At 42.1% G+C, this 12,922-nt stretch overlaps 1 protein-coding gene across 1 annotated transcript; it reads left to right on the top strand.

Annotated features, from left to right (window-relative positions):
* The first annotated feature begins 6,325 nt into the window (after positions 1 to 6,325).
* LOC125541299 (mitotic checkpoint protein BUB3.1-like) lies at positions 6,326 to 11,353 on the top strand. The gene is made up of 9 exons (XM_048704745.1): positions 6,326 to 6,576; positions 6,708 to 6,844; positions 7,175 to 7,257; positions 8,316 to 8,579; positions 10,075 to 10,150; positions 10,391 to 10,471; positions 10,552 to 10,630; positions 10,736 to 10,836; positions 10,935 to 11,353. The coding sequence occupies exons 1-9, from the start codon at positions 6,424 to 6,426 to the stop codon at positions 10,999 to 11,001; spliced, it is 1,041 nt and encodes a 346-aa protein (XP_048560702.1). The 5' UTR covers positions 6,326 to 6,423; the 3' UTR covers positions 11,002 to 11,353.
* The last annotated feature ends 1,569 nt before the right edge of the window (positions 11,354 to 12,922 follow it).

Raw genomic sequence — 12,922 nt, 5'->3', positions numbered from 1 at the left:
GTTTTGCTAGATGTGATGGATATAGGAGGCTCTGATACCATGTAAACGAGCGGAGAACGTCCTACCTCATTGGAGGCAACGGTTGCGTGTTATATAGGCAGGGGCATCTCCCTGATAAGCATACAAAAGTTGTTGGGATTACATCTTGAGAAACAAGGAAGATCTAGAGAGATAGAGAGATAAGAGGTTACAACAAAATGAACTCTATCTATCTAGCCGGGCCAGGTTCGACCGGTGCGCCCTATGGGCCTATTGCAATATGTTTAACACACCTCCACATACGAAAACAAAGGAGGATGACTAAAACAGTGATATCCATATACTAGAGGCAGGATGACAAAAGGGGTTGCATGGTAAATCACTTGTGAAGTAAACACCACCTTGACGAGGACTACACGACCCGAGTTGGCGATGTTTTGCCCTTCTCATGGAACAAGCCTATCCGCAACCTTGTCTTCGAGGAATCCAAATTCCGCCCTCTTGAGTTGTCAAACCGTTAGGGGAAGGCCCAAGCATTGCACGGGGAATGAAGCACAAGTCGCGAGCAAGCTTTAGAGGATCTCCACCAAGTTTAAGTGCCCACTTCGGATGGGAACAACCGACCTTCCTTGAAAGATTGTGTCCAACCCCGTGACCTCACCAAAACAACACAAGACGTGAGTGAGGTTTTCAATATCTATCTTTATCGGCGCCATGAAAACCGCTGCATCATCGGCATGAAGGGAGGTCCTCCAAGTGGCTCCCCACCCTCTAATCTTTTGAAATAAGCCAAGTCTTGTAGTCGAGTTGAGTACTTGTTGGAGTGGGTCGATGGCGATGACAAATACGAGCGGTGATAGGGTTCCCCTTGGGCCTTGGTGAAGGTTGTGACCATGCTTAATTGGGGGAGGGGGGCACACCATCGAGAAGAATCCTTGAGAAGGAGATGCACAACAAGGCGGCGATCCAATCTCGAAATTTACTTAGAAAGTCTCTCCGTTGGGAAAGGCCAGGGATGCAGTCCCATCTCACCGAGTTGAAGATTTTGCAAATGTCAAGCTTGAAAAGAAAGGACAAAGTTTTACTCTTATGAAGAGACAACACGCAAGGTTGCGCACGTACACAAAATTGTCATGGATACTTCTTCTCTTAATGAAAGCACTTTGAACAGTTCAGATTTGAAATTAGATTTTGTAGACTATATCATACACGGACTCCATCATACACAGGCCATGTTTGTAGTATATCGTAATTTCAGATTCTTGAAGATGTCCAAACATATTAACCAAGACCGGATGCACCATGAGCTAGCATTAGCATCTCACCACCCACTTCCAAGCTCTCTTCAATTTACCGAACTGGAGTTTGTTTATGGAAGATGCAGTTAATTAGTCTTTGGTGTGCTACGGATCCATAAAATAATATGAGCCGTACATGAAAATAGTTTAGGTGGAATTACACGACGCCTACAAATGGATGTCAATTACGTGTATCTCCAGCACAATGATGTTTCTTAAACAACCCCATCACAAATACAGCTCCGCCGCAGTCGGCATGGACGGCAAACCTAGACACGCACACAACGCTTTCTCCAGGTACAAATATATCCCATCTGGCAAAAAAAAAAGGAAGATCTGACAGGCAAAACGAATTTGTGCTATATTTTATAACTGGGTGAACAAATGCTGGAGATGATTAACACTACCAGATCAGTCCTCGAGATATTTCTTTTTCCAGTTTTGTTTTGTGTAAGTGCATGGCTCGCCAAGTTTCCTGGAAAATCGATTTAAAAATCTTCCTGGGGAACCAGAGCTTCAAGCCATCGAAGTGCCACTAGTCCACTACTAGTTGTCTTTTCATGTGCAAGTTGAGGTAGGTGGGATCCTTGTAATTAATGAGGCTTCGGGTGCAGATATATCATTTGATCTTCCGAGCCACTTATCCTTTTGTTTTGTGAGATGGCCTTGATCATGCATATTCTACCTGGCTGTAGCTTACTAGTTTTCTTGTTCAGTCTATCTGCATTATTTCTTGCTACTAGATATATGTACTAATCAGTGCTATAAGTATTAGGTTATTAAGAAATCTTTGTTAAGCTTAATCTAGTTTAGCAACATGATTAGTGTGCTAACAGAGCATATCACACACGACAGACTACAAACATCTAACATATTCGCTCATGAAAGCACGAAGACAAAGATAGTCAATCTGAATCCGTTCAAGTGATATCGCTTGCTCGTTGCCTCATTCTACGCTGCACCCAGGAAAATAAGAGCGGGTGCAATAAAGTGATGGAAGTATGTTATACAAATTTTGATATTACATTTGTGTTGAGTTGGAGAAAAAGAGGAAGGGAGAAAAGAAACGGGCCGTAGATATTACAAGCAGATGCAGCACGGGCTCTTAGAAATTTTGAGAGACAATAAGGTGAGCCAGATATTAATAAGCTACTATATTTTCATAGCTAAATATTATATGAGTGGGCGAATGTTCATTTGTGAGCCCAGGCTCATCTACACAGGTATCCATAAGAGCGACCAGCCCTGAATGCTTAAACCTATCAATCCTCTCCTAAATTTCTTTCTTTTTGTCGTTGGGCAAGGAGCAATCCATTCAGCACTTTCCGATGGGGTCCATCCAAAGGAGATAGGTTGAGGAGAAAGAAAGGAGAAAACTAAAGAGAAAGATGGACAGTAGATTGACAGTATCCAGGCAGCTGAATGCCAGTACAGTAAAGAAGAAATACCCAATTCCAGCACATAGATGCCCTATTGAGTAGGTTTAGTGAACCCTCAGCGCTAACATAGTTCAAAGACTCGCTTCCCTTTCTATAGAGCCAATCTCTCCAAATTCCCGTGGAATCTCTCGGCACTCTCCTTCATCTTCTGTGGCCCCGTCGGTCGGTACGTGCCAACCCCAACACCACTCAATAGTTCCAATTCATTGTTTTTTATCCCATAGGAAAGAAAATGCTTCAAGCAATTTTGTCCTTTCCTCCTCCGTCATCCTTGCTTTTGGGGACATTGATCCGAAGCTCGAGTACGGTCCGTGCGCCGTTTTTCTTCTCTACCATGACCCCAAATCTGACTCGATCCAGGGTTATATATCATAAAGGGCTTCGACAAGGGGTTTGATTCGTTCTTTGAGCAAAAAGATAAGGTCACCCGGTTAAAAAAAATCATAACAAGTCAAAAAAAATTGCTGGTAAATAATTTGTTGCAAGAGGTGTGCTTCAAATTTCACATCATTTCGACTTATGAACAACTCTCAGTAAAATAGACAAATTGGGTCAGAAGAATACATGAACGGTAAACATTTTTTGCATACCCTAAATTTGTCTTTTTTACCGAGAGCTATCCAGATGTCCAAATTAATGGTCTGAAATTTGGAGCACATCTGACGCACCAAATTATCTACCAAACGAAAAGATTTTTTTTTGAATTTTTCTAGTTTTTTTTTGAATTTTTCTTTCACGCGGATGCAGATGAGTCTGGACACCGAATCGCTGCTCCCGTAAGTGGGCTACCTTTAAAAAAATAAAAAAGACCCTCCGCCTACGCATATATGAGTGGGCTATTAAATTAACTATAAATGACATGACAATGAGAGTTGTAGCCGCAATCAGGCGCAAGACTCATACACACCATTTGTCTAGCCATCTTTGTAGAGGAGATCAATCCTCTCTTTAATGATGAATTAATTTGTGTCTAGTTTCCCGATCCTTGTATGAAGCCCTACGCAAGGGGTGAGGATTTTTGGAGGCCGAGCTCCAGTGAGCTCGGTATTTTCAAAAAATCAAAAAGCATATTTAAAAGTTTCAAAAAATTCTGAAAAAAATTCCATGGAAACATATATGTATTCCGCAAGAACGTGTTAAATTTCGTCAAAAAATGTTGTGATTTGTAGGCTGTACAAAAATAACAAATTTCCGGCCCAATAACAAAAATAAAAGGCCCTTTAAAAATGCGTATTTGTCTTTTTTCTGTACGCCACATGTAAACGTATAATGCTGTGAGATTTTGCATATACGTAGTATACATGTGCATGTGTGTTCACAAAATAAATTTGGAATTTTTCGCGCTCTGAAAAAATAAAATTTGGAAACGAGCTCACTGGAGCTCGGCCTTCGTTGGCATTTTCCGCCTACGCCAGCCACTACACACAATCACAGTCATAATGTCATCTTTCTCCACAAAGAGATATTGTTTTTGATTTTTTTTACTATTTTATCTTATTTTTTAATCACTCGCCTGAGAGCCAAAACGCCTCGCTCCAGAACAACTTACGTTATATACTTATGTTTCTTCTCATCCACTAGCAACATGCGACTAAATTATGTACACATGACATGCGGGTTAATCAGGGCTTTGAGATTTAAGAATTTTACTGGGCGGAGGTCCAGAATTTAAGTGGGCCGATGGCCATAAATCTAATATAGTAGATCTCAAAGACACAATAGACTGCATTTGTGTCGGTGCTATATGCCATCATATTGCGAGGCGTACCTAGGCGTCCGCATCTAGAGTTTTGAAGTAGGTTCTAGCCCATTAGTGGTAGTGTTCATTGTTTAATTTTCCTGTCCAGAGCTAGGGCTGGTTTTCGAACCTTCGGATCGGGTTTTCGGAGGTTCCATCCATTTTTTTCTTATTTTTTGTGTTTTATTGGTATCTCTTTGTTTTTATATTTGGTTTTTCGATCTCTTTGCCTGATTTTTTTCTTGGTTTCTCTCCTTTTATTTCGCTCTCTTCCTTGATTTTTTATTTTCTAAATACACATTAACATTTAAAAAATGGTGAACATTTTTTAATAAATAATAAATAATTTTAAGATACACACTGAATATTTTTAAAATACATGTTGAACATTTTTTGAATACATATTTGTACATTGTTAAATGTGAAGGAAATATGCACTAGAGGCAATAATAAAAGTTATTATTTATTTCCATGTTCATAATTAATGTTTATTTTTCTGTGCTATAATTGCAATGATTCTCGAGTCTGCAATAACCGTGAGGCTCGAAAGAAAACTCATGTGCATGTGTGAAAAAATAAATGGTTGGCAGACTTCCCTCTATACTTCCTACATCCTAATCGTCAGAGTGAACAGAAGACCCCCATGTCAAAATATTAGAAAAGATGATCCTCATCAACAGCGAGAGTTTGTGGTGTGTGCTCTCGGACTAAAGAAAGCAAACAAGCATACATCTTCTTTAATGGAGTATCTTGGGTATGGTACTCCCTCTTATCAGCTCGATGTTCAATCAGCATTATGACAAAACTTGGATGAGTTGGAAACTTGTCTCTTTCTCCTTGGACGGAAGGATAAGCTTCCTACCTTCTAGAAATATCCCTCGGCTAGATAGAATGGATATCATTTTGTTTTTTCTAGAAACAACCCTCCCTCGTAACGGGGCTAGTAGAGAAGCAGCTTTGTTCCTGGACTTCTTTGCTTTTGATTTTGGAAGGGCTCTGTTCTAATACCGGCTTTCTTAGTTACGGGCTAACTTTCACTGACTTCATCCTTAGTGTAGTATTGGTAAATACTTTAAGACAAAGTTCCTTAGCCTAGTCTATATCCACAGCTGATGTGCCTCCATACCGACACCGTACCCTTTGTAGACGGATAAGTTTTTCTGTAACCTTAGCTTTTCTCCTTTTTCGAACTGTTTTTCCAATTCTTAGTATTATTTAAAAGAAAAACAACTCTATAATTTCATAACTTTAACCTACCGGATGCTTTCATATTTTTTCCATCAGGCCTAATGGGCTTTTGTCCCTTTGCCTATAGGCGGCGGCTTCGCTTGGCTATCGCGCAAGTGTTTTAAGTCTTTAAGCAGTCAAATGAGCTAAGCTCCTGGGAATGAAATGCATGTCCTGCTAAGCCCAAAATCTAATGTGCTTGACTTGGAAGTAGGCCACTCTTTCACTGTGAGGATCTTCTTTTAGTCTGTAGCCACCCTTTTGCCTACTAATGACATAATCCGGGTATTCTATCTATGGTTGAGAAAATGAACATTTATTCAACTTCACAGATAGACTGGATTAGAAGGATCCGTTATCTGAAAATTTAAATTCATTTCTCGTTTCAAATATTCACTTTGTTGCATACCATATCTCAACAGATTAGCGTAATTTTCCCCTGAATTCACCAGATAAGCCGATCTGGACCATACACCCAGCCCAAATCCAAAGCCCAGTTAATGCTAAAGCGAGCCCATACGACGGCGACTCGGGGTCGGGGGTCGTCGGGGGCGGGTGGCACCAAACTGGCCATTCCTCCCCGAAACCGTTTCCTCTATAAACCCCGCGCTCTGCTCCACGGCTCGTTCGTCGCGGGTTCAAAATTTCGGTCCCCACCGCATCCTACCTACCGCAAACCCCCAGCACCCAAGGCTACCCGGAATCACCACCGCCGCCTCCTCCTCCTCCTCCCGACCCCGCCATGAGCGCGCCCGCCACCGGCCAGCCGCCGGTCGACGCTGGCGGCGGCCGCATCGGGTTGGGCAGGGAGCTGGGGCACCCGCCGAGGGACGGCGTCTCCAGCCTCCGCTTCTCGAAGCACAGCAACCGCCTCCTCGTCTCCTCATGGGAGAAGGTTAGTTCACAAGCCTCGCGCGCCTCCCACTTCTCCGAGGAAACGAAACCCTAGCGGCTCGGTTTGATCCGTTGGGTTCTGTGCCTGCGCGGGCTTGGCTGTGCGTGCGCCTGCGCGTTCGCTCCTTCCAGGCGGTGCGGCTCCTGGACGTCGATGCCACCAACGCGCTGGTGGGCGCGTTCGCGCACAAGACGCCCGTGCTGGACTGCTGCTTCCACGATAACGACTCCTCGGCGTTCAGCGCCTCGAGCGACCACGTCGTGCGGAGGTGAGGTGATAGGGATCACCTATTCATCTTCCCGCCCCGTTTGATTGGTATTTTGCTTAGCGATTCTGATTGAATGGTCGGGGACGCGGTACAGTTTAGCACAACAGAGGCGGAGCTTTGCATTTCTGATGTTAAAATGGCTCGGTAGGAAGTAGGGTCGGACATGATTTTAGTGGGTTTCAGACCCAAATGCCCGCAGCATAGGCAATAGCATATTTATTCAGCACGATTAACTGAACTTAAATTTCTGTTCGGCCAGATCATTCGTACAAATCGAAGCTCAATTGTTGACCTGTATGTTTCGGATCTGTTTTGTTGTACTACGTGCAGGCTGTCCTTTAGTGCCGAAAGTAGTTATCGCTTGGGAACCCATGATGGTCCAGTTCGCTGTGTGGAGTACTCCGATACCACAGGTACTTGCTTAATTACTCTTGCCTGTTCGCTTTTGCTGCACAGTGCTATTGTGTTGTCAAACTTCAGTTTCTGAAGAACATTGCTATTTATCATCAAAACCATGTTTCGTGTTGCTAGAGATGGGTTAATTAAGTTAAGAACGTTGTCAATCTGACCCCCAAATTGTAATAGTTCAATGGATCGCTATGCTCGGCGAGTTCATGCTTTATTTCTTCCTGATGTTGGTTTAGGACTATCATAATAACCTTCATATAATATACAGCCTTCTTCTGTTACCGTGCAACAATAATGATTTTTGGGTATATTTTACTTATGTTTTAAGATAGAGTATTTAATAAATATCCACTCCATGAACTTGCTTATGATATCCATCTTCTGTTTTTATGCTTAGTTCTCTGTATTGTTCATCTGCCATCGTTCAATAGTTGTTCCTAAATCCCAATATGAGAAACTGAAAGAGCCTAGATGATATCTGTTGAATGAATACTAGATAATCTAGGAAGACAGCTACCTGGTGGGTCTGGTCTTTATCAATAGACATGCGATGCTGATGAAGACTATAGTAGACAGTGGTGAAATATGGCCTTAAGTATTCAGAAGTCATAGTGTGGGCAGTTATCGTTTGAAGTTTACCACGTTTGTCCTTTGTTGTGTCAAATATATATTCAGTTTACAAGTCCTACATCTCTAGAAACATCCAAAATCATGTGATCTCTACATTTATGCGACTAGCATCTACAGTATTATTGTCTCTGACCCAAAATACTTGTAGTAGATAACCTGATGTCTTATACTATTGTCATCTGGTAGTGAGCTCATGTGGATTACTAGATGAGAGTCTTAACCGAAAAGGTAGGTGAAAATTTCACCCTACCAGACAGCCTAGAGATTTACAGTACGCATGACAAATTAAGAAAATCAAGCATATTGGTTACAGTATCTCACGTACAATGGCTCTGGCATTTCCTGCACAACTATAATTCATTAATAAACAGATAATTTTTCACTCTTAATAATAACCTTAACCATCATATGCTTGTGTCCTGTCTTATGCCAGGTCAAGTAATCACTGGAAGCTGGGATAGGACTATAAAGTGTTGGGATCAAAGAGGTGCGACTGGGCCAGAATATACACTTATTGGGACACACACCCAACCTGAACGTGTATACGCACTTTCATTAGCAGGACATAAGTTGGTTGTTGCAACAGCAGGAGAGCATGTGAATGTTTATGATTTGCGCAATATGTCTGAGCCTCAGCAAAGGAAGTCTTATCTGAATTCTCAAACACGCTGTGTTGAGTGTTATCCAAATAAAACTGGTAAGACGTTCTTATGATAATTCTGCGAATATGCATTGATCAATATTCCTGCTAAATAACACTGGCATGAATTGAACCTTATTTTTGTTGATTTGTGTAACATACAAAAGATGTACTAAGTTGGAATAGAATTTACCTTTCTTGTTTGGCATGAACCCTTCTTGTTCATTTGGAGAGGCGCCATGAGAACTGTTATCTTGTACTGTTTCTTGAATCTTATAAAAATTGGTACATGATTAACTTCCTTGTGTTAATGCATGGTCAATAGATAAATATCTTGAAATTTCATGGAACCATATATCATTTTGTGTGTACAAGTGGATGGATAGGTTGTTTGAGATTCATGCAACAATGCTGTTATCAGTTTTTGTATAGATTATCATTTGGCTCCATTACTACTTAATCTACTTGATGCTTGACAAGTATGGTCATTTTGTCCTATGGTTATAGAATTTCCTATTCGGTTTTTAACTTTCACCGGTTCAAGGGTGTGGATGATTTATGATCTTTGATTCAACTATTGAAGGTGCAATAACAGGTCAACTCGTTGGGAAAGTTTGAACTTCTCTATTTCGTCAGCATACATGAATTTGATGAAAGCATGACTTTCTACTGTTTCCTTAATTATCGTTAAGATTTAGCTTCTCGGTGTCTCTTCCAGGATATGATTTTCCAGCAGTAGAGCTTAGAAAACAAGTCTATTTCATAATGAAAGATTCACAGCAAAGCCTGAATTTCAGATATCCCTCCAGTCTCATACTATAATGCTAACGCCTTCCCTCACTATCTATATTGATTCAGAATGAGATATTTTTAACTGATCTCAATTGGTTTCATCATTTGTTCTAGTGCTCCAGCGCTGTGTTGACTATGGACGCCTTCTATTTCTGTGTAGTACTCTTGGGTTAATGGTTGATCCACATTGATGGTGTCTTCAGTTCTGTGTTGCATCTGACTATGTTTTTTATTTTTGTTTTGGACCTTCTCTTACCTGACATTCTAATTCCGTTGGCAGGATAATATTAATGGTTATAAATAGTAATCAGCATTAGTGATATATTTTCAGTTTTTTCTAGGGCTCTAGCCTTGTACGTATAAGTTTAGTCCTACACTTGAACATACTACCCATGGGCAATGGGTGGTGTTGAAGTCACAACATAGCATAATCAATACTTTTCTAGCTATGGACAGGGGTGCATGGAAGCTTGCTATCCATGTGCCAGAGCCATGAGTTGGTCGAGAGATCTTATGGGTTTCACCTCTAACCTACCCCAACTTGTTTGGGACTAAAGGCTTTGTTATTGTTGTTGTTGTTGTTGTTGTTGTTGGAAGTTCAATAGTTTTTTGAGTTTGGAATATTCATCCGCAAACTAGCTGTAATTATCATCGTCTTGAACTCTAGTCTCTCGTGCATATTTCTCATTTTATTTCTTAGGCCTCTTTACATTCAGCAAAGTGTCCTTTAATTTAATCTCTATTTTTGACCTGTATGTAGGATTTGCTTTGGGTAGTACAGACGGACGAGTTGCAATGGACTTCTTTGACCAATCTGAGTCTAGTCTCGAAAAGAGGTATATACTGTGTTGCAAAAGGATGACACCTTTTCTAAATAGTTAGTTTATTAAAGATAAGGGCATTGACATTGCTCTCAATTGGCTTCTTATTCTACATAAGGTCACTTGTGTTCCACCTTTATACCTTCTTTTAGGGCATTGTTCATTGTTTTTGATATAGTTAACCACTCATGCCGAGCGGTTCCACCTTTTTATACCTAGCCTTATGGTTTTTCATTGGCTGTTTGTTTTCGTCAGGTATGGTTTCAAGTGCCATCGATTGACCGAGGGCAGAGTGAGGGTTGCATATCCTGTTAATGCAATTGCATTCCACTCAGTGTAAGATGCCCCTGATCTCTCTCGCACTCACACTGTCATCAACTTTCAGTTCCTTTAATAGCCTAATCTAACGTACGCAGGCATGGAACGTTTGCCACGGGCGGATGTGATGGATTTGTGTGCACTTGGGATGGAGAAAACAAAAAGAGATTGTTTCAGGTTTTTCTTGCCCCACGATTTATCTGCCAAACAAACTGATCCTAATTCTGTGTCAGGAATTCAGACCTCGGGATATCTGAATTTTTTTTCCTGCTCCGATTGCAGTCCCCCAGGTACCCAACCAGCATTGCTGCTCTGTCTTTCAGCAAGGATAACAATCTGCTCGCTGTTGCATCCAGTTACACTTACGAAAGGGGAAAAATAGAGTAAGACCAAAATTTTGCTATACCATAGGAGCATTCCCCTATCATTCAAGGCAGAACCGCCGAACCGTCAATTTAACCGCTGGTTTTGCACTTTACAGGAATGAACCTGGTACTAACATCTTTATCCGCGATGTCAACGAAGTGGAAGTAAAGCCGAGGCACTGAGGAGTGAGGTGCGCTTTCTTCGACAGGTTGCTTGTTCCCGCTTTAGTTCAGAGGCTCACTGGGGTATGAGACATACACACTTAGTTTTAGCTGAAACTGTGGGTTCGTTCTAATACTTGATACAAACCTGGGGTTTTACAGTAGTACGTACAGTTTTACGATCACTTGATGGTATAGTGGCGGTCCAATTGTACAGACATTCCAAAGATAGCTCCCATTTGCACCGAAAGTTGTAATCTCTCGAACAAAGTTGTAAATCCGTCGTCAACTGGTTTCACCCTGGCATGTATGTTGACTCCAATCAATCATGTGTAGTTTGCTCTCTCGAGCTGAAAGAAATCAGCTCATTTATGACAGATCCCACTGAGTCGAACACACTGGCACTATATTAGTATTACCATTCCAACAACATAAGTAAACAGCGACTGGTGGGGATTATTCTCCGCGGAGACGATTAGGGGAGCATCTCGCGGATCTGCTCCCCAACCAAGCGCACTTAAGCGTCCGTAATCGAGCATGTGGGACGATCGATCGATCGACGCTAAGCTAAACTAAAGTAGGAGGCCACAGGCAGCTCATGCTGCATCTCATTTTCTAACAAGAGAGTGCCAGTGCATGTAGATTGTACCCGCCGTAGTATAATTCTGCGTTCTGCGCTGATCCTATCCTACAGGCCACATCCGCACGTCGAGAGTGAGTGGCACAGCTGCAGCCGATCTGCTTCCTTTATTTTTGTTGTGTGGTGCAATACGCTGGGGCGCCTGTATTATTGCCGGAGGTCGAGGGGATCAGTGATCAGCGATATACATATACTGGAGCGCAACTAAGCGGGAGCTGAATAATTGGGCCTCGATCGGGCGCCATTACTGTCGCCGCGCTGCATAAACAAGCACGTCACTGCACGTACGGGGTAGCAGTACCTACTGTCTGTTTGTTTTGCCCACACGTTGCCTCACGATTCCTGTCAGACTGGCCAAGTGCCTTGTCTGCGGATTAACCTGGCAGCAACGTGTCTAGGCTAATCACTAGGGTGTGATATGGTCATTCATTGCCGAGGATACGTGCTTTTTGTGCCGCTGGTGTTTTGCTTGCGACATACTACTATGCACGAAGTGTTAAAAGATTGGATATCGCAGTTTGAGCGAGATCAGCTGGGTTTAAAGCGGTTGGTGGAATGGTCGGTTTGTTGACGATAATCGATCGAAGCAGATCCAAAGCAGACATCGCATCGTTCGTCTGCAAGATTTTGTCTATACGTGCGGTAAGACTAGGTAGCAATACCGAGGAAATGTTATTCCTGTTGGAAGCCCAGCGACGCCTGCATGTCTGATTGCTGATCATTCCCGGCAACACTGGCTGACTTCGCTTTGGGACCGGGTACGTCGTACTTTACAACGTGCAAGTGACGACATGTAACTTCTTCGATATGTGCACTAGGGCTCAATTTTCTTTTTTAGGATTTCAGCTACCTCACACGCGTAGCTGCATTCTCTAGCACTTGACTGGACTTAGGGGTGTTTGTTTTCAGGGACTTTTTTGTGCAGGGACTAAAAAAAATCCCTTTTAGAGATTTTTTCATCAAACGGGAGGGACTTTTTAGGGACTAAATTAAGCATTTGGGACTAAATGAAGAAGACTCTCAAGGAGAGTTTTTTTGGGACTTTTCCAACAATACCCCTCCATGCACCCATTGACCCGCCACCCCATGGTGTTGTTTGATTGTTATTTTTCTATATACTAGGGGCAACATGGTTATTTAGTAACCTCTAGGAAGGGACTAGGGACTTTTTAGTCTCTGAAAACAAACAGGGAGTAACTTTTTAGGGATTAAGGACTTTTTAGTTGGGACTAGAAAAAGTCCTAGGACTAGAGAACCAAACACCACCTTATACAAGGCGGAATTTCAAGCAATATTCTTCGC

The sequence above is a fragment of the Triticum urartu genome, chromosome 2 (assembly GCF_003073215.2).
Source record: "Triticum urartu cultivar G1812 chromosome 2, Tu2.1, whole genome shotgun sequence".
Classification (NCBI taxonomy): domain Eukaryota; kingdom Viridiplantae; phylum Streptophyta; class Magnoliopsida; order Poales; family Poaceae; genus Triticum; species Triticum urartu.
Note: the sequence above shows the minus strand (reverse complement) of the source record. Positions and strands in the feature narration are given on the sequence as shown.

Bases quoted from the DNA above. Each gene is read 5' to 3' on its own strand.
- LOC125541299 (XM_048704745.1), top strand. From the start codon at position 6,424: ATGAGCGCGCCCGCCACCGGCCAGCCGCCGGTCGACGCTGGCGGCGGC. The intron at 8,580-10,074 runs GTAAGACGTTCT...ACCTGTATGTAG, and splicing joins GTGTTATCCAAATAAAACTG to GATTTGCTTTGGGTAGTACA. The intron at 10,472-10,551 runs GTAAGATGCCCC...TAACGTACGCAG, and splicing joins GCAATTGCATTCCACTCAGT to GCATGGAACGTTTGCCACGG.